The sequence below is a fragment of the Pseudonaja textilis genome, chromosome 3 (assembly GCF_049901715.1).
Source record: "Pseudonaja textilis isolate UNSWEBS1 chromosome 3, rPseTex1.2, whole genome shotgun sequence".
NCBI lineage: Eukaryota > Metazoa > Chordata > Lepidosauria > Squamata > Elapidae > Pseudonaja > Pseudonaja textilis.
In genome coordinates this window covers 55581905-55603959 of record NC_141992.1, presented here as the reverse complement: position 1 = coordinate 55603959, position 22055 = coordinate 55581905, and the positions used below count along the sequence as shown (strand labels likewise).

Below are 22055 nucleotides of genomic sequence, written 5' to 3'. Positions count from 1 at the left end.
GAAGCAAATGTTATCTTGAATATTTCCCCCCTTAACATTAAAAGAAAAGGGAGTATTAAAGTGTTGTCTCATAGCAAATGGTTGAGCCACTAGGTTACTGAAAATTATTTGAAAGATACAAATAGCATGGAAAATGGCTTTAATTAAAATTTCTAAATTATACTGTTGCAACTTAAATTATCTTCTTGGATGTTTTACACCAGGGGTGTCAAACTGAAGGCCTGTGGGCTGAATTTGACCCATAGGATGCCTCGATCTGGCCCAGAGCCTCCCTGGAAGCAGCGAAGGCCTGGCCTGCAGTGCCTCTGCCAGTGAAAATGGAGAATGAGAATGCGGCCCTCCCAGCTCCATTTTTGCTGGCAGAGGGCTGCAGGATGCCATTGCAACCAAAAACAGAGCTTTGCCAAGTAATGTTGAGCTGGCCACACCAACCTGGCAAAACACCCCACCCCTGTTAAACACAACCCTGATGTGGCCCTCTATAAAATCGAGTTTGACACCCCTGTTCTATACTATTTGCAGGGAACTCTTATTTACCAAAAATAACATTCTTGCATTAGTAGGATAGGAAGCTGATACAGTTGATACAAGAAATCCATGAGATGACTGTGACAAAAGATTCGATGGGAAGATTTACCAATGCTGGTTTATTGTGCTGCAGAAAATAACACCAGGATATCTGACAAGAATAAATAATTAGATTACTACATAAGAATACATTAACAATCCAAAAGAAATGGTTGAACTCTGACCCAACCATTTTAACCATGATTTATTTACACATGAAGGAAACCTGAAAAAGGGAACACCATCATAGAAATCCATAGGCAGAGGCTGGAAAGGATGCGGAGGGGGAAGTGAATTACGCACCAGGCTGTCCCTTACATATAATACTGCAATACATATACAAAAGCTTTTATCATGATGTCACTACTCATGTTTCATTATTTTGGCATCATTCTGGTTAGGAACAGTTGCCTAGAAGTATTCTTTATAACTCTAACTGAATGATCTAATTTTGAAACCTGACTATTTGCCCCAGTGTGATTTTCTTTGCATATTTCAAATTAAAATGTAAATTATTACACACGACAGGTTGCAAACTTTAACAGTGATAGAGAAATGTATTCAGTTTCCCTACTTGTCAGGATGCAACATTTTCCACAGAATCACAAGGTTCTCAATCAGTTTAGTGAATCCTGACACAGAGCAAAAGGCTGAGTAGAAGAAAGGAGCCAGGTGCACAGTTAAAATTACATTCACCAATAAAACTCACAAAGGTCACATTTTACCATAACTCATTCACTCCTTTGCAGCCATTTTTCCTGTCACAGAGGAAGGAAGAGAAAGAGAAAAAATAAGATGTGTTTGTCTGGAAACCCTCAGGGCTGAAGTGCTGGAGGTGTGTGGCAGGTTGGTGAATTGTCATTTATCAGACTTAAAAAAGATAGAGCGATAAATGCATAACTGGACCTTTAATATTTTATGCAGGTGCTAAAGTGACTTAGCTGTCAACTTCCATACATCAACAGCATATGATAAAGTTGCTTTCGTCACTGTAGATTGAGGCTATTTACTATACCATTTTCGTAATGTTTAAAAATGCAAAGTATCACTGAAACTAACTGGCCTTTGGCAATATCTCTCCAACGTCGACTGATGCTATCTCAATATTAACATAATATTTGTAATTCCAACCATTTAATTTTGTTTTCATAGATGCAGAAAAAAAAATTATACCAGCAAAAATGCAAGTTTCAATGTACACTGAAAAGAAAACAGATGCATTTTGCAGCTTATAAGACTGTATTCATCAATAGTACAACATTTAATAATATCAAAAAGCTCCCCCAAGGTAACTGAGCTTTAAGAACTAAGAAGGGAAATTTACCTCTGAACCCCCCTTCCAGGAGGGTAGTAGCACGTATTCTCTTCTGCCCACACCATTCATATTCCTCAAAGCGATTACCATTCTCATTCTCAATGTCAACAGGGTCATCCTCCATCATGCATGACCCTTCCCTCTGAGTAAATAAAACATTAAGCATCTTTTTAGTATCTTGGAAAATAGATAATATTCATCCTTGTAGGGGTGCTGAGGTAAATTATGGAGAATTTTGCAAGGTTAAACTGCCTACAAGCAATGGCAAAATGTTACAGAGTGTTGTTTTAAAGAGAGAGTTCCAATATTTTTTTTAAAAGAACTATGGAAATTCAATGCTAGAATATTTAAATAATGCCCAATAGTATTATCTTAAACCACCCAATGAATTGTCAAATTGGAATCTGAATTGAGAAATTTCTGACTAACATTCTATTTGCTGAAGGAAGCTATAATGGTAATGTTTTAGCAAGGAAGAAAAATAAAAATGTCCTTTGTGCTACAGAAAGAATTTGTCTAAAATTTAAAAATAATTGAAACACGATGATTAATACAGATTGTAATCTTTTGTTTAAATGAATGAATCAGAGCTATCATCAAACACTGCATTAAGGCCCCCTTCTAAACACACCACCGCTCCTAACCTTATTTTAGTATTGTATACCGTATGAAAAAAATCCAATAAAATGAGAAAACTTGGAAAAGCAGAAAATTGAATTTTAACTAGGTTAGAATTGATCATTCTGGATAAAGCTTTAGTATTATTTTTGTTACTTCTCATATATAACTACTATCTACATGAACCGCTATCACAGTTATTTATGTGTGTGGCTACTTCAATGCTTTATATACTAAATTGTAAGGACAACAGTCAGGTGGCTGATATTGAAGACACAATTTAATTCATTAATAAAAGAAACAGCCACATTAATAATATCATCAACTGTAAATTTACCAAGCCATGGTCTGTTATTTTAAAGGATGTGATATCTATCATGTTCTGAATGACAGGCTATACTACACTAGGAAATTACTGAGCACCCTAACGAATGCTATAAATAATATAGGAAAATTAGATCCAAGGCCCAATAAACTTATTAAAACTAGAGCACTGCTTGACTAGTAATTGTGTATGGTCATTTTCTCTTAAAAGGAGAGTAGCACCTAGGTGCCACATATATAACTTTGAGGATGAAAAGGAATTGGCTTCACTTCTCCTCTCCAATACATGTTTCAGTTTCATATATGTCTCAGTTTTATTGCATTAATGTTAAACTACAGTTCCATACTATGATCAAGCTCCAGAAAAGTAGGAAAAGCCTCCTGTACTTCAGGAGAACTTCTGAAGAGATGAAAGTTACAGGCCACAATTTTCCTCCTATGCTTCTGTAGGGCAATAGAAAGGTGACCAAAGACATAGTGGCATCATTAGGTCATATCCTAATTTTGGAGGGGCCTTTTTCATGTTTAAGATATTATAAGGATGATAATTTCCATGAATGAATTCTCCCCAAATCCTACCCCCTCCCCAAAAGGGCTGCTGCAAAAAATCTAGCCATTTTCTCATTGCATTTCAGTGGCTTAATCTCAGTATTGGTGGGGAAGGTGCTGACTGCCACTGCTACTGTAATAGCAACGGAGACTACAATCCATTCTCATTTGAAAGGCTAGGAAGATTGGCTGTAACATAACAAGGCTGCCAAAATGATAAGCAAGTAATCAAGTGGATCTGCAAAGGACCATTCAAGTCTCAGGTGTTCAATTGGCAACTTCGATTTCTATCCAGATATCAGGCATAGCAGAGAGTGTAGAAAGAAAGAAAGGAGAGGCAGCAAGAGTTTCCTTAACATTTCTACCTTTGCAAGGCATTGTTCGACATGCCCATTCCTCTCCTCCTCGGATCCTGAGAGAGGCTGGCTGCAGAGGGGACATACCTGTCCTTCGTCTTGCTTCCTCCTTTTCATTTTTCCAATCCGAGCTGTTCAAGGAAAGCAGAGATAGAAGAAAAGTACAACAGGTTACATTTGTAAGATTAGCCCCTTCTCTATCCAAGTGTCAATAGTATTCATATTCCATTCCTTGCAAGGGACAAATGCAAACACAATTAGAAAGGAATACCACACAGGGCTAAATTTTATCTTGACCACTCTAAACTTAATCCTCATCATTTTTCCAATTTTTGTGGCATGGTCAAACACAAATCAAATTCCTTGTCTTCAAGAAATCATGCTTAATTCTATAATTATTATAGTACTATAAAAATGTAAAGCCATTTGAGTTGCCTCAAAGCAGCACCATTAATTGAAGCAGAGAGCTTCTGGATTCACCCCAGAATAAGTCATCAGTAATCATTTTGCCTGCAAGGTGCCCAACCAGATTACTTTTAGAATACTTTATTATCGAACATTTTTCAAACTAAATAAGGTGATGCTTATACTGCTCACCCCCACCCCAAAAGCACCAAGTTCAAGCATGAAATTTGGTAGCAAAATGGCCAAATTTCAAGGATGCACGTTTAAAACAAGATTAAATAAAGCAAATATTTCTCATCTTCATCTGTAGGTCACAGTAAACTGTCTTTTCCAGAGTTCTACTCCTGGTGGTTGCACTGAGAGTGCACACTCTTTGCTACTCTCAGGATGATCTCTGCTTGTCCAGTTATTGGTGAGTTAGGTGGGCATACATGTAATAACAGAGTGAATGGCAGTAATTTAGGTGTCAGGTTAAAATGGATATAAATTAAACCTTCTTTTGGTGCAATTTTTATATAGGTAGTCTTCAACTTATGACCAACCACTTAGTGACCATTTGAAGTTGCAAGACCCCCCTCCCCACAAAGGCACTTATGAACTAGCTTTCCCTTAAGTCACATGACAAGATTTTGGGTGGTCAGCAACTACCTCACGTTTATGACCATTTGACTATAATTTAAGATTTTTTTCCCCTGAAAAGCAGTGTTCATTTCTGGGTTTGGGTGAAAATGCCCCATAGTGAACAATGGGTTCGCTTAATGACTGTAGTGTTCACTTAATGACCATAGTGATTTGCTTTACTGCTAAAAAAAAGTCATAAAATAGGGTCTATTTCTATATTTATGATAATTTTTAATGTTGTGAGGTAAAAAGTTATAAATTGTGGGCCTGCTTTCGGGGGCGGGGGGGGAGGAATAATTATTATAGCTGAAGCTTATTTATCAGTATTCAACCAGCGGAGATATTTAATGGCTTTATGTACTATTTTCTCTTTGTTATTGTTATGAACTTTTTTTTCTTTTCTTCCTTTTGTATTTTGACTTTGGAAATTAAAAAAAAATATAGAAATAAGAATTGTACACCACAAAAACTGATCAATATGGTTCAGACCAAGTTAACATGAGCTGATTATGTGTTGCTATATGTTGCACAAATATGTAACATAAATGTTATATTTGTTGCAACTTCACAGAATTTATACCAAGCATGAAAAATGATCTGAAAAATACTGTAAAGAGATACAAAATATAGATAGGAATAACTGACAGGTGTAAGTTGCTACTAATAATTTGAGAATGCAAATGTAGGAAAAACAAAGTCTGTTCAATTACACAGTCAACTTTAGTTGACCATAAAATAATCAGTCATGCAAATATTTGAAGAATATTATCCTATAGTCTATTTCCCTGAACTCCTTCCATTTTTCTTCCAATCATTTTTTTTTCTCAAACAACAATTCCAAACAAATTTATAGGCACCTACTTTTTATCAAACACACAGTGCAAGAGGAAAAAGGTCCCATTAGCTCTGGATCGTTTTTCCAAAATAGCACAAGTGGCTCTGGCTTTTACCCTCTCAGATTTAGTGTTAGAACACTTGCACAAAACCAAAACCATTTCTTTAATAACAAACCTTGCTCTTAATAATTTCTCTCACATTTTCAAGATCAGATAAGTAGAAAACAGCTCAATGTAAAATAGGGCTGTCAAACTCGTGGGCCATGGACTGGATGCATCACAAACGTCACGCCCCCACCCTTTTTAGTGAAGGGGAAAAAAGTCCCGATATATCACATAACGCTGCCATGACGATGCAAGTTTGACACCCCTGATGTAAAAGATCCTAAATTTTCATGTTAATCAGGCTAATATGTTCTTGAAAAGAAATTAGAAGCCCTCATATAGGAAGTTGCACATACAGCTTTTTCCATTTTCATGGGAACAATTATTAATACTGCCAGCAAAAAAAAAAAAACATGCAGTAAAAACATGCACTAAAGAATACTGTCACTAGAAATCTCCTTATCTGTACTCACTAACAAAATCTACAATCACTTATTCTTTCATTCGTTGAGTTAATTTGCAATCAAGAAGACTTCCATGTTACATTTTCAATCCCTTCTGTTTTTTAAAAAACCATCCTCAATTATCAGAATGTTGATATTATTTTTCTCAAGGACTACTTAGTGCATCTTTTTAAAATAAATCTTCCACTGCAAAGCCTGTGATGCTAATTGAAGGAGAAATTGTAAAACCGTTTCTAAAATACTAATGTTAATAACTGGGGTTCTAACCATTGTTTTCAAAGCTACTTGGACCTAATTTTGTGTTGCTGGATTATTATGTTTATTATTTATATGCTAGCATGATGTACAGGTAATGTAAAAGGATTGATTTTTCCTAGACTGATGAATGTTTGAGACAATTTAGAAAATAAGGCTATATTATTATTATGCATTCTCAGTGGTGGAGGCAACTTTAAAAAACATATAACAGCTATTACAAAAAAAAAAAATGCTCTTGCCCACAAAATCAGAGTCGCAGAAGCCAAACATTAAATACAGCAGAAGGAAGCTAACAAAAAAGTTAGCAAAAGCTTGATGGTGGAATTCAGGAATGAGAACAAGGAACTGAGGCTGTTTGAAAAACGAGTGAGTAGAATTTCCAATTGCTGCTATAAAGCTCTGCTATCACTTCTAATCAACATAGGAAGGATGGAGCAGCCCCAGAGGAAGGGGGGCAATTGCCGAGCTGTCCCGAAGGAGAACAACTCAAAAGAACACACAAGTGAGACCACAGTATTGTTAATTAGTGCTGATAGATGAAATCATTTCTAATTAGCTCACTAATCCTTCTCCCCTGTACTCTTGTCACAGGAGCAAAGAGAGGTGCTTGGTTGATTTTTTCCTAATGTTTAAGCCAAAGGTATTTTTTTAAAAGAATAATCCTGAACGAAACAACAGAAAAACTATTTATCAGTTAAGATTCCAAACAGTCAGGTTAGTTTTTGCAGTCCCACAGTTAGAATATAGCTGAAGTTAAATTCTGTAAGAGACTTTGCTATATCAACGTAGTCATGATAAAAGAAAGTTTGATAGTTTTAAGATGCACAAGACATTTTAAATTATTAAGTTTATTTCGCTTAAATAACCAGGGTATAGGGAAATCAGTATTAGCATTATAATAACAATTCTGCCACTGGAATGATTTCATGAACCAGAATGTTGTTGATTGTCACTTTTTCTTTTTTCTTTTAAAAAGTATTCCTTCTTTGACCGGATTAATCATGGATCCAAATTGCTACAAAAAATTATTTCAAACACATCTTTGTCATTGGTTCCTTTTCTACAAAAAAGTATACAATTGTGACAGGCTTTGCTTTGTTAATCCAAACAGCACAAATTCAGACTTAGTCTTAATTTATACTATCTCATGTACTTGTTCTGGTTTATCTGGAGTTTTTATTTTAAAGAGTCTTGGAAGGGCTCTTGTGCTAAAGCAGTTATGTGAATATGCTTAATAGAATATTTCTGTAGGAAAAGCTGGGAGCCAGGTCCCGCTCCATTTCATATTCTGCCTTTGTTTTTTCTATTCTTCACTGTTTTGCAGGGCCTTATTTTGTATGTATTACATAACTTATACATTGCTGGGAAGCCTAGAATCACACCTACTTTTGTTCTATAATCTAGGTAATCATTTACATACCCAAGTTTGTATTCCACATTCTGTCTATGCTGAGTACTCTACTGAAAAGAAAAACCCAGCATGACTTTTTCTAGTCTACTAACCTAGCTATTAGTTATTAGCTTCTAACTCAATTTTGCTTGTCCATCAATAAATACTTGCTCAGATTGTACCATTTCTTCTGCATATTCCAGATTGGTATAGTTAAGAATTGTATTCAATTCACCCTTGGAAGTGAACTGACACAATTATTTTCAGGATTAATGTGTACATCATTATTTAAAGAATTTATATGACCATCTATCTCGTATAATGATCCCACTCAGCTCATAACTGGTAAAACCAGGAATACACCCCCCACCCCTTGCAATAGACATCAGCCCAATCAGTCTCTTGACTCAACTCCCATTATAGGTCAACATTTGGGCAAAGCGCCAGGTCTTTACAGCCTTCTTCAAGGTTCAAAGGATAGGGATCCCTCACATTTCAGGTGGAAGGTTATTTCAAGGCTGGGACAACTACAGAGAAGGTGTGCCTATGTGCAGTTAACTTTCTGGAATTATAAGTTAATGAATCACAGGATTTACTTTTTAGTTTTACATAAACCAAAGTATTATAAAATAGTTTTATGATGGAATTATTTGGGGGAAGATTTAGGCAATTTGGAATACATATGGATAAATAAAGGACATCTATTAGCAATTCCTTATTTCAAAGCTGCTATTGTAAGTTAGAAAAATATAAGATTTTTAAAGTTGTTGGTAAGTACAGGGAATGTACAGTACCCAAATAGACTCCAAATCACCTTTTCCTTTAACATTTGGATGACTGCATAGTAACAAAAGCTCAAGAAGGCTTTGATTAATATTATATTTCAATGAAGCCAATACACCCAGCAAGAACTGATTTGCTTTAAAGAGTATTGGAAAAATATTTGTGTTTTTGCACTAGGCATTTTCCAATAATAGCACCAGATGCCGCAAGGAATATTTGTGAGATGATCAATAAATGAAATGGTACAATAGTATTCATTAATCATATGACAGAGGTATTCAATTGAAATTGTACTCCAGTTTATGAATGTAAAACACAGATTACACGGATTCACAATGCAATGCATGATGCTTATTAATCTTAATTCAAGAGTTCACTCTTATAATGTTGTAAATACCATTAACGTAGATTTTATAACCTTGTAGCTGCCAAGTAATTTTGAATGCATAATAAAATACTCTTTTCTTGTACTTTTAGAATACTTTATAATTTGAAAACCTGAGATTTCAGTGTATTTGCTTTTGCTTGAATTAAGCACTGACAAATAGAGTTAAAGAATTACAGCTTTTGAAAAGGTATTTTTGTTTTAAAGCAGTCAGATTTTGTGGTATTAATATTTTAATCTGAATAAAAATCTCAGTGCTAAAAGCTGTAAAAAAATACTGCATGCAAATATTGTATTTGTGGTTTCCCTATAAAGGCAAATAATCTAAGGAATTAAATCTGTGTAAGTCAAATTAAAAGTTAATCTTGATTCTCTACAAAATGCCAGAGATTGGGTGCAGGAGATTACACATACGTTGGGACATAGTTGATCAGAAATTGAAAAACAGCACATGTTAAGTGTGGTTGCAAAAATTACCAAAAGTAAAATGTGAAATAAGGACACTAATGATGTTTTATACATGGCTCTAAATAGTATCTTATTTGAAACAGTATCCAGTACTGGTGGTGAAGGATGACACCAATTTAGGAAAGATTCAAAGAAACAAAAAAGGTTGGCAACACAAATGATAAGGCTTTAAAATTGTAGGTCACAACTTGCTAAACTACCTTATAAAGGAAAAGAGCATTAGCCCCATCAGACACTAATACTGGAAATTATTATTCCTGACAAAAGACAAGAATATAGATCTCACTCACCATTCAGCCGGGTCTGTCTGTTTGCCCTTACTCGCAAAAAAGTCTATGAACAAAAGACACAAGAACGTAAATAGATAGGATTAAGGCCCTGTTAATGAGAAAACCAGAGAATAATTCAATCAACTTTAAAAAATATTCTTGAAAGGAACCCACACCCAGAATATTTTTAAAAATACACACTAGTTTCATTCAACCCTTAAAAACCCTCCTGATTTATTTTTTCCATATATTAATTCAAACAATTCATAGTTTCCTAACAGCTTCCTTTGCGTTTTCTTTTGCTTAACTCTTAAGTCACATTAGACTTTCAGAACTCTCTCATATAAAATGATAGTCCCATTTTCTAAAGTTCATAGATTGTCCATTATCAAAAGTATTCAATCTGTAATAGTAGCTATAGCCAGTTTCCCTGCCTGCCTCACTATCTTAGGCTAGCTCAAACTCCAAACTGATCTGCCAAATGAGTACCTATGTTGGCTCCATTTTCTAAATACAACTCCAACTTCCCCCCCTCCCCGTGGGTGTCCTGCCATTTCTACTAAATTAAGTAGTTTCTTAATCAACTCCTACCATAGTTCGTTTTCTCTTTATATAAAAAAGAGGCCTCTCCAAGTTTATCCCGAGAATGTAAACAGACCACTCCCCCTCTCAGGAAGGACGGCCCAGCTTCCCTTAGATGTAAACAAGACCTATTCCCTTTCTTAGCAGTAAAATGGCTTCGGCCCCAGAAACGGTCTACGTTCGCACCTCCTCCCGACCACCGGGCTCCCTCCTCTCGCTCTGCATGGCCGGGGATGAGAATGGATACGGGCAACGGCACGGCACCTGCAATTAACTCCCCGAAACAGCGGTCGTCGCCATATTAGCTGCGATCATGTGACCAGCCGTCGCCGACGCGGGGTGAGAGTTCAGAGGAAGTTGTTCTCATGGCAACTATGGCTGGGAGCGGGCGAGGGTTGAGGGGGTTTTGCCGTAATAACAGCGCGTGCCTCAATCGGTTTTGTAAACGCCGGTTATCGCAGTCCGGATGCCTGAAATGTGTAGCCTTTGCCCACCAGATCGTCCCCGTCGCCTTTTCTAACAAACTTTGCGATTCACACAACTCCTTAAAACAAACCCGCGCTCCAGAGCGCGCCTGGTCTGTACTTTGAAAAGCAGCGGTTTTTTTCCTCTTCACAATAAAAGATCAAAGTTACCGATGGTATTCTCCCCACCACCACCATTAAATAAGAGTGCGGCAATGACCCGGGGCCCTGTTTTTGTAGCAGCAGCAGCTGCTGCTTTGGCAGATACCCAATATTCTGGTTTCACTAGCCTGACCCTATATTGATCAAGAAGTAAAGGGATGGTTACTGGCCAAGACATAAATATACTTTTCTAAAACGAAAGAAGGATCTTGCCAATGGCAGCACTGGAAATGGCATGGCAGTGCATGATTTTTCATCCTGATTTATGTTCATAATACACGTGAGTTGGTTATTTTGCCAATAAATAGTGGATTGCTGTCCATGCATTTAGTGAAATGGATCACAATCCACAAAAGTCTATCACAGTTGCTGTTTTTTCAACTACTACACCATGTTCCTGCAACATTTCCATACACAAACACAATCATGTAAAACATATATCTATGCTACAGCAATTTAATTTTCAGGTTTAAGGTTTAGTATGCTGTACAAATCCTTGAAAGACTAAATTCATTAAACCAAAGTTAAATTAACTTGTGTAAACATACCATGCAATCTTCAACTATAAAGAATCAGAAAATATGCTTTAAACTCACTAAAAATTTCTAGAAAAACAAAACAGAAGTGTAACAGCTGAAAAATTTCACTATGCCTGATGAGCATGAATACAGAGTATGATGCAACTTTTGAAGGTACAAAAACCCATTCAAAGTCTAATCTTAGGACCTTATTGTCAGGCCACTGCTATAAAAAGGAATTCATGTAGTTACTGGGTGCTCTACTAATATGACATCCCAGATCTTTTTGGATGATAATTTCTTTAGTCTTAAAAATGTTGTAGTATGCATCATAAAAATTTCATTGTCAGAAATATATTCATTTTATGAGAATATTTAAATATCCTTGTACATAGTAAAAACTGTAGTTAGTACACAATTTGAATACATAAATAATGTGCCATTTTATTAAAGTAAAGATCAATATGTAATATGTCTTGTAAATGTTTAATCCTATTGAAGTCAATAGGCGTCAGCTCTGGTGAATTGTAGCTCTTTTTAGGGACAATATCCAAATAAAAAACTTTCCAAATAAAGCTGTCAGACATTATTTTACTGTGTTGTTTCCAATATTATTTCTGTGTTGTTGCAAGAAAGTTAAGCCTATAGAATAACAGAGTTAAAAGGGACATTGGGGTTCTTCTAGCCCCATCCCAGACAGGAGAGCCTATACTGGCTGCCCAATCTCTTCTTAAAAACCACCAGTCATGGTCCACCTACAATTTTTGGAGGCAAGCTGTTCCACTGATCAATTGTTCTTGCTGTTAGGAAATTTCTTCTTAGTTCTAGGTTGGATCACTCCTTGATAGGTTTCCATCCATTACTTCTTGCCCTGCCCTCAGGTGCTTTGGACAACAGGTTGACCCTATCCTATCTGTGGCAATCTCTCAAATAATGGAACACTGCTATCATGTCACACACACACCCATCCTTCTCTTATATAAGAGAAGGAACTACGTCCTGTTTCCTGAGAAGTATCCTATTAGTGTAAAGCTATCAAAGACTTTTCAAGTATTAAAGCCAATCAGATGTGACAATGTTACTGATCTGAGGATTTACTATTAAAATTGATCAAAGCATAAAAAACCTTAAGAATTTCTTAAAATCCTAAAGCACTAAATTCATTCAATATAGAGAATTTTCCCATATTTTCTTTCAGCAAATATGGCACTGCATGGAGGACAGCAATATAGACTTTCAATGATGGGTTTCGCAAAGATCCTTTGTGTTTTTCTAATATTACTCTAATATGACACTCACTCTGATATTACCCTCAAGATCAGAATCCTTATCATGCACATATTTTTTTGCTGGCATTACTACTAGTAATAATAACAGCTAACAATGCACTTTAACTCATGTGAGTGCATTAGTATTAATTCTGATCTGATTTATATTAGATATTGTACAGTCAATTGGAGATATCGTAAATACGTAAAATTAAATAAAAGATATAAGCAAACACCATGGTTGAAAAGAAGATATAAATATGTTTAGAAGTCTTTCAAATTTCTTCATTCCTTTTATTTTTCCTAATTGTACTTCTGTATGTTGTGTAGGCATTGATTTTATAAGATTTAGAGCAAACACATCCATCACAAATTGTTATATGAATAGACAACTTTGCATTTCATAAATATTAAGACAACAAATAACAAACTAAAATAGTAAACTATCTTACTGGGATTCAGAGGAAAAGAGAAAGGAAAAAAGTTATTTGCAGTTTTAACACAATCTTAGCTGGCAGCTTCATTCTAGTACACTGAAACTCTTGTTTAAATGCTTTGACAATATTGTACTTGACAAGTGATTCTGCTAAGAACACAGTGTACTACAATTTACTGGTCTTTGTCTTCGGAGGTTCAAAATACTGTATCAGAATTAAGTCATAGGTAATTTCTTCACATACTTCTGTTTATGAACATCATCTATGTGTGTGGGATGACATTCTTGTTGACTGTAAATCAGGTCACATAAATCTAACCAATGAAGACGCATATTTTATAAACTAAAGAGACAGCAAAAATGAGTACCTGGAAGAAACTATTTCAATAATGCATTAATGAGATTTATACTGTATATTTATATTCTTAGAAGAAACCATGCATTAATTATTTTACAAAGGGTAGGATGTAATCGGGCTATACATTTACATCCTGAAACTGGGATGTAATTGGCTCCTCCCTCATCTCAACTACTTACAGCTTAGCTTAGAGAAAAATGATGAAATCTGATTTTTAATGGGGTTTTTTCTTCAAGTAAATTGTACTCTCATCATGCATTTTCCTTCTACTTACTGTCCAATACTTCTCCTTCCCTGGTTTGGAATATTATAACCTGACTCAGTGTAATGCTTAGCATTCTCATTTCAAATTTATTACAGTGAGAGATAGGTGTGCTCCGTATTTTCTATGACCTGACCTAAATTGATTTCTTGTGTTAGAGAAATAGATGCAAAGAATCTTTTAACTGGAACAGCTTTTTTTCTTTTTGGAAAAAATGTCATGTCATTAATCCTATTCAAATTCATAAGCATGTGAAGAAAAGATATGGAATAAAAATACCATTTTCAAAAGCGATGCTGTTTCCCTAGTGTGAGTAAAATGTTCAACTCAATACTAAAGAATTTTAATTGATGATATAGGGCATAAAAGGGAGCCACTAATTATTTTTTCAGGAAAGCAACACAAAACATCATCTTTAACCCATCCCCAGCCTATTGTGAAGACATATTTTTTTGCTGTGTGTCCAAAGTAGTATTTTATCAATTCTGCCAGCATAAGCCATGCCAAGTGGTCCATCTGCTTTATTTCATTTCATTCTCTCATTGACACATGTTAATTTTGGATACCAGGGTGAAACTGGGAAAAGTTCTACAAGTAATGGAAAGAACAGTGGGGAAAAAAGTAACACACACATCCCAAAAACATACACTGGGATGAAGCTGATAAAAGTTTTACAGTTTCTCCTTCTAACTCAAGTGACACCAAGAATTGTAAAAAAGTAGTTTTTCTCATTTCCCAGTACCCTGGAAAAATGCTCAACAAGAGCAAGTAATTCCTGCTTTGCAGTTGAACAAGATGACATCTAAGGCCCTTCCAGCAATATGATTCAATGTTTGTTCATGCAAACAGACACCATATGTTCTTAGAATCAACTCTTTTCAGAAAGGAAAGTGATTGGTTCTTGCTTGCTTGAATGGGTGGGAAATAAACAGAAGCAGGAAAATCTACGAATTGGGATGTGATAACTGTCATACAGGTCAGCCAAAGTTTGAAATCCATATCACATTTTCTTGAGATGGTTTGATATCCAGGCACTATTACAAGAGTTAATCAGTTTAAGGTTGCCAGGTTAAATTGTCCCAAGCTGTATTCTGCTTTTAGTATTCATTTTACTAGAACAAATAATACATGGTACAAAAATTAAGATGAATTTCTTAAATTAATGTGTAAATTGTAAAGTATTTAGATTTATTTTATTTATTAAAATATTTATTTTTTTCTGTTTTTTTCCCAAATTATTGAAATTAAAGCCATTGAATAACAAATAGTACTGAAGAACCTAATTTCCTAATCAGTCTAAAATATTCTGTAATAAATTTTCTTGCTTCCTAATTTTGTTGCTCCTGAACATTCAATTATAAGAGCAGGTTATATTAGTATCAAAATATATTGAAATGCATAGCGTCATCATAACTTCTACTATGGTAAAATTCAAATTCAGATTGTCCATATGAAGTTTCTAGTATCTTCTGAAAAGTAGCACATTGGGTATTTCTTTCACTTGATTCTTTTTAACTGATATATTTTTACCCCTGGATAGGCTTGTGGTTAACCATTCAAAGTCATTGTGATTCAAAAGGTATACAAGCTGAAGTAATATATAAGTAACATTTTAATGATACAAATGCTAATAGTGATCCACATTTAAGTCACAAAGTTGATTAGTTCAAACTTTTATGATATCTTCTTATAGAATTATTATGTAAGAAATCTTTGTCTACTAATCTCTTCCTATTATACAGTATTTCATAGGAAGCATAAATGTCACAAAAATGGCAATGTGCCATTAGTAATACTTCAGTTTACACACTCATAAGGCATTTCATGGAAAGTTCAGCCTATGGAATCAAAGGAAAATTTATTATACAATGTCTTTTTAATTAATCCTCAGCTGGATTTGTGTTTGAGGTTTGACTATTTTCCCAGCTGAATTCATGTAACAATTATACATTGCTTTTTTAATTAATCAGATCTGAATTTCCAGAATAAAGATAATTTGAAAGAAAAAAAGTAAAAACATCCTAGAATTTGTATAAGAATTTCTTGATATGTATAAATGAATGTTGTTACAAATATTTATCACATTCTGTATGATTATATAGCGTTGACTGTTTTTTTGAAAGAATGAACTAAATACATGTTGAAAATAATTGATTGTGAAATATGAAACATAATACAGACTATGTAAACAATGTATCTGCTTATGACAATATCTACTATTATGGCTAATACACATAAATTAGTTATACAATATCCAGAGAGAGTATCCTATTAAGTAGAGTTAGTTAGAATAACTATGCATCTTAGTTTCCAGATAGGATGTAGCCCACTTATGAAGCAATATATAAGTCTAAGTGCTATTGCTATTACTATTTATAAAATTCATCGCCTCCTTATATTTGAAGTTTATTAAAAAAAACTTTAGTAGAATATTATATGTAATTAAGATGTTCATTTGGACAATGAGTTCTGTTGGCTTTGGACAGTTAAAAACAAGAACCCATTGTACCTGTGTTTCTCAGCCTGGGTAGCTTGAAGTTGGGTAGACTTCCAACTCTCAGAATTCCCCAGCCAGCCAATTCTGGAAGTTGAAATCCACCCATCTTCAAGCTGCCCAGGCTGAGAAACATGCACTACAACATAAAGTGCTTTAACACTGTAATGAGCAACTGTTAAAAATACTCTGAGCATTAAGAAAACAATTTTTGTTTGCTTAAAACAGTTGCATTATATGCTTCTTTCAGAACGGAGCCTTAAAGTTAATTGTTTCTTTTTGGTCATTTGGGGCAATTTATTGGGCCTTTTCTTTTTATCCACTTGAAAAGTAATATCTGTGCAATACTGTACTGTTAGGCTATTATATTGTCACAAACAAATATTCTCATATCCAATAATCCTCTTTATCAACCACTACTATGACATAAAGCAATAAAAAATTACAAGTGGATATAATCCTCTCGAAGAAACTTGCAATACTGTTGTATTATAGTTTAGTCAAGGTTTCAAGGATATAGAAACCTATGTATCAAACAGCAATTATCTGAATTTACATATGACATACAAAGCCTAACACCATTCCTTGAAAGATCTGTTAGTGCCATTTAGTAGCTCCTGGCTTTCAGTCATCAGCTGACTCCTCCTGGTATCATTCTCACCTGGTATCTGTCAGAGTGATGAATATCATCTGAGGAATGGGGTGATGCTGTTGGAGAATCTCCTTCCCGCTTGATAGAGGCTGACAACAAAATCGACTGCAGGAAAAGAAGGGGAAAGGGAAAGCAGTTAAGAATGCAGAGGGAAAATGGAGCAGGAGATATGCAGTAGTAATAATTAAGAAAATCATGATTAAGTGAACTATGGGTTAACGTGTTGTGTAAACACAGCTTACCATCCTTGATTCTCCCCTGTAATCGTTTGCATAAACTTTTATTGACAGAATTATAAGAATAGAGCATGCCTTTTTTATTTTATACACATACAGTATATCGTATATTTGTTAGGTGTGATGAAAAACCATGTCCACGTGTGATGGTTCAATTTAACTGATTTATTGCTAAAAGCCTACCAAAGGATCTTAACTAACAGTCAGCACCTGGTTAGAATTAGATAAGGGTCCATGGCATTCAAAGGGGGTTGGAAGTTTCAGTCCCTGGATAAAAAGCCAGATATAAATGTAGCAGATAAATAAGTTTGAAGTTATCCCAGACTCAACTAACTCATTATGTATACTCAGTATATGCATGTACTCAATAATGCATAATTAAAGATTTCTTTGTGTTGAATTGAACTTTCTCTGACCACCTGGTCACATAAAAACACTTCAGTACAAAATTTTGGCTGAATTCATGGTAGCTGAAAGGATTATCACTAGAGATAAAATGAGGGCCTAGTTTATAGAAAATGTTGTTTTGCCTCAAAGTTTCACGTTACTTTATTATTATTTGTTAAGAAAGTGTATATGGCTACTCAACATGCTCACAGTTACTCCAAGCAGCCTACAGAAAAAATACCCTAAATAGAAAACCCAATAATCCGCACTTAAATTTTCTTTCCTAAATTTGACATATTGTCGTTGCTGAAAATTGTCTTGACTTTCTTATGATAACAGGTATAAAATGCATATTAAATAAATTAGAGGAAAATTGCCATTTAGGGAGCAAATGCTGCACTCCAATCTGTATAATTAGAATAACCTGCAGCTTTTAAGCTGCGTGTGCCTCTTCTGCTATACTGCAATTTCATGCTATTGAAATTTAGTTTCAAAATGACAAAAGTTCAGGAGCTTATTTCAAGTAGTTTGGCAGGGGGGAGTTCCTAATATCCTTCCCATCAAAAAAATTGATCAGTTCTGCCCTTTCAATGACATTATAGTAATACTGGATAGCTTCTTGCAGCCCTTTGAAGGTCAAAAGGCTGAATTTCAACCAGTGACCCTTCAAATTTCCCCACCTTTACTTTATAAAATTACATATTGTGGACAATCCTTTGCCTTATTTTTTTATCAGAAGAAACTGCCACAAATATTATTTCAATAAACCCCATTCCCTGTATATTAATGTGCTACAACAGTATTCTGAGATCTACAGGACTGATAGAAAGTGTTAAAGTTACCTTAGCTTTCAATCTGTTTCAGTGAAGATATAAAAATATGAAAGTCAAGCTTTCAGCTCGACTTTCTATCAGCACAGCTTCTCAGAACCTCCATCAAATTCCAACAGCCTGTCTGCTGGCTCCCCATCCATCCATGCAACTAGTTCTAATTCAATATGATTATGTGAAAAATGGCTGTACTCGCTATGGAGACAGTAAATTAAACATTATGTTTTACTTTTTATCATGTGGTCCCAAGAAGAATACTGGCCCCATTTATTTTACAGACCTCCAGAGCACCATGACAATGACCTCTGGGAAAAATGCAAGGCTAAACTAATCCCAAAGATGTCAATCTTAGACCTTCTACATACACACTCTGTTAAGATGCTTAAAATTGTAGCACTGTTTAAAATTGTAGCAAGCAGTTATATTCTAAATACCTCTGCAGTGTGTTAAACACCATATCAGTGAATTGAGCTCTTGCCATTGCATCAAACTAAACTTCCACTAAAATGGAGAGAAAGCATCTCTATTTAGGCAATGTCAGAAGAATTTACAACGTGGAATTGGGAAGGAAGAAAGAGCAGTAGTAGAAATTTTAGAATTGTACATCCTCAGTTTTCAGTGCCCATCTTGCTATTGTTCACAGTATTTGCATCTAATTGTTAAGTGTGGATTGGATTCACACAAGGGTATTGATTTCAACTCAAATGGATCAACTAAGGACATATTTTTAATTAAGAGAGGACATTAAATTAGGAAAAGATAGACATGGAATCAACACCAAGTTGCAGATTTAAAAATACTATCTATCTTTAAGGCACTTTTTCTGAATTCAACATCAGTGAGAATCTGATTCCCTATCTGACCCATCAGCCATACCAAGCGGACCAGAAATGCAACTAGATAAGCAAATTATACTTTATTGTAAGTCTGAAAGTACAATTCTCCCTCTATCTCATTTACCTCCCTGAAAAATTAGGGAGAGTCTTTTCTTAGCCTCTTGCCCTACCTACTCGCCAGCTGTAAATTATGTTGCCTCTCATCATCTGATTATTCCCTATATAGTGTCTTTGGGGCCAGTCTCCCACAGCCATTTCCACATACCATTACATCACCCTCCCTTCAGACTCATTCCCCCTCCTGAATTTCCAGGGAAAACAAAATGTGACTGTAAAAAACAAAGATAACTATGCTGGTAACTGTCCGAGACCACATGAGGCATCCTGAAAATCAGCTCTCTCTATAGAAGTAACACTCATCCTTCTGAGAACCAGTCTCACCCCCTTCCCTCCATGTGCCTGATGTGGAATGAGTCAATTTTCCATGCCCCTTGCTTGGTATCTTGCTATCCCTGAAGTACCTCTACCCCATAGAAGAAATCCTGTTCATCATGGCCAGCACCTAACTCCTGCAAGGCTAGTAGTTGTCAAGAACAGAATTTGTTAGGATATTGGTTGTGACATCAGTGCATCAATTGCTGTGCATATACATCTGTTGCTGCCTTCAATGACCTCTCTGACTCTGGGTAGCATTTTCAATGTATCTAATATTCAACCCATTTCCCCTTGCATTCAGATCTAGCACCATTTCCACCCTGTACACCCCCAGTGTGGGAAAGTGCAATCTGTGAACACAGAAGGGGGAGGGCAGATGTGTGTGCTTCTCTCACTAGCAAAGCTCAACTGAATATAAGGTGAACTTTCATTGATGCTGGCAATTACAAACAAAGTTACTGTATTTATTTGTTTAAACACAGGAGAGAGCCAATAAATTTAAAGTCTCGTTTCTTGGAAGGTCTCTGCAGAAATCAGTAATTTTGTAAAAACCCACACTCGATCCCTTTCTACAATTCTAGCACCTCCTTGTCTGCATGCATCTGCTGCTTTTTCATTCGTGGCCTCTGCTAGTTTTAGCTGTTTCTTTGAGGATTTGGGCTGTTTGCCTCTTATGTAGGAATTCTATGGTGTAAGGAAAGGTGTTTTCTACGCTGGTTGTTGGTAAGACCCCTGGATGGAATCTGTAAATTGCCTGGGGACATACTGATAGATGAGCGTGCCGCATTGTAAGCAAATTCAGCAGGAATGTGACATCAGTCCAGCTGTCATGCTGATATGAAACACAGAATCTTAAATATTGCTGCAAAGGCTGGTTTAATTTTCTCAAATTCTCTATTGGTTTTCAGATGATGTGAGGAAGACAAATACATTTTAATATTTAATAAGTGCAAGATAGTCTTCCAAAATTTGGAAGTGAACTGACTTCCTTGGCCAGTTGATCGATGTCAATCACAATATTGACCAATTCTCTATATCTAAAGACATGGTTCAAAAATGAAATCTCATTAAATTCACTAGTCTTAGCATGCTAGTATATCCCTGCACTGAGGGAAGATGATTTAGGTGAGAAATAGTGTCTCGGGGCTATAATAGGATCTCAAGAAGCTGCAATAACCAGACAGCTTATTAAGAGTTTGGCTTTGCTCTATGACAGACATGACAAAGGGAAACAATTTTTCATGATGGCATGGATGTGAGGCTACCAAACTCTCTAAAAAATCTACGTTGGGTTTTAAATATCCTCCTGACTCTTGCTGTTTTGTGGTCATAACACAGCTGTAATAGCTCCTTCCTTAGGGAAAAAGGGACTTATAAATGTGTGTTGTGCAACACCTGCCTTCCCTCCACTATGAAAGGAGCAACGGTACCTTGTTAAGCTCTCTGGAAGTCACCAACCAAGCCCTGGCATATGCATTAGGTGGTTGTTGTGCCTTAATTTGATCAAATAGATCAGTCTGTCTTCTTGTTCCCAGCTTTTCGTCTTGTTCTGATTTACAGTGCAACTCACAATTGCATGGCTGAAGTATTTGTGGTGGGTGATTGGCTTAAACTGTATTCTGGCTTATGTGGAGCTGTGTCTGAAAGTTTCTTTTGAAAGCCTGGAATGTATGAGATGTAAAAGTCAAAACAGAAGAAAAATTATGCTCACCACATTTGTCCACGGGTGAGAGATTGAGTATTCTGCAAAACCTCCACACTCTTATGGTCCGTATGAACTTTTATAGGGTGGACTATTGCTTCCAGCTTATGGAAGGCATTTTTATTGCCAGCACCTCTTTAGTGAAAATGTAATCGTTCCTTTCTGTTGGGAAGATCATTCTGAGTAAAAGGCTGATAATAGTAACTCTGTCCACACTTCCTTTTCTGCCTGGAGCATGAATATTTGGCATATTTGAAATGTTTGCACCACAAAGGGGCTGTGGGGTGTGTGTGGCTGAAGATGGGCTAAGAAGCAAAGAGTCATTTTAATTTTTGAAATGCCATTACTCTTGGGTTAACTAAAGAATCATTGACCTTTTCTTAGGAACTGAAACAGAAGTTTTACATGGTCAGCAAAATTAGGGACAAATAGAGAAGCCCCAGAAACACTGTACATCTTTTACATTATTGAAGGTGGAGGGCGGGGGAACTGAAAAGCACCATGATAGAATAGATAATACTTTTGCTGGATCCAGCTGTATACCTTCTGTGGATATTGTGTATCCCAAATACTTTAATTTAAGCAGATCAAATGCTGATTTTTCTAGCCTGGCAAAGAGCTTGTTTTCCCATAACTTCTGCAATATATTTCTGATAGGAGTGACAGGCAAGAAGGAATCTTTTCAATATATTAATAAACTAATAAAAACTAGTATGTCAT

General features: G+C 35.7%; 1 protein-coding gene across 4 annotated transcripts in view; it reads right to left on the bottom strand.

Annotated features, from left to right (window-relative positions):
• The window catches only part of RNF220 (ring finger protein 220), a 293502-nt gene that overhangs the window by 55044 nt on the left and 216403 nt on the right, over positions 1–22055 (bottom strand). For 2 of the 4 annotated variants that reach the window (XM_087929798.1, XM_087929799.1), the window contains exons 5-8: positions 16919–17014; positions 9735–9777; positions 3817–3860; positions 1892–2024 (exon numbers count right to left, since the gene is read on the bottom strand). In XM_087929798.1, coding sequence (XP_087785924.1) covers positions 1892–2024; positions 3817–3860; positions 9735–9777; positions 16919–17014 — 316 coding nt within the window. Of the gene's footprint in view, positions 1–1891; positions 2025–3738; positions 3861–9734; positions 9778–10481; positions 10619–16918; positions 17015–22055 lie in introns of those variants that run through there. The other 2 variants (XM_026707184.2, XM_026707185.2) reach the window with 2 other exon arrangements.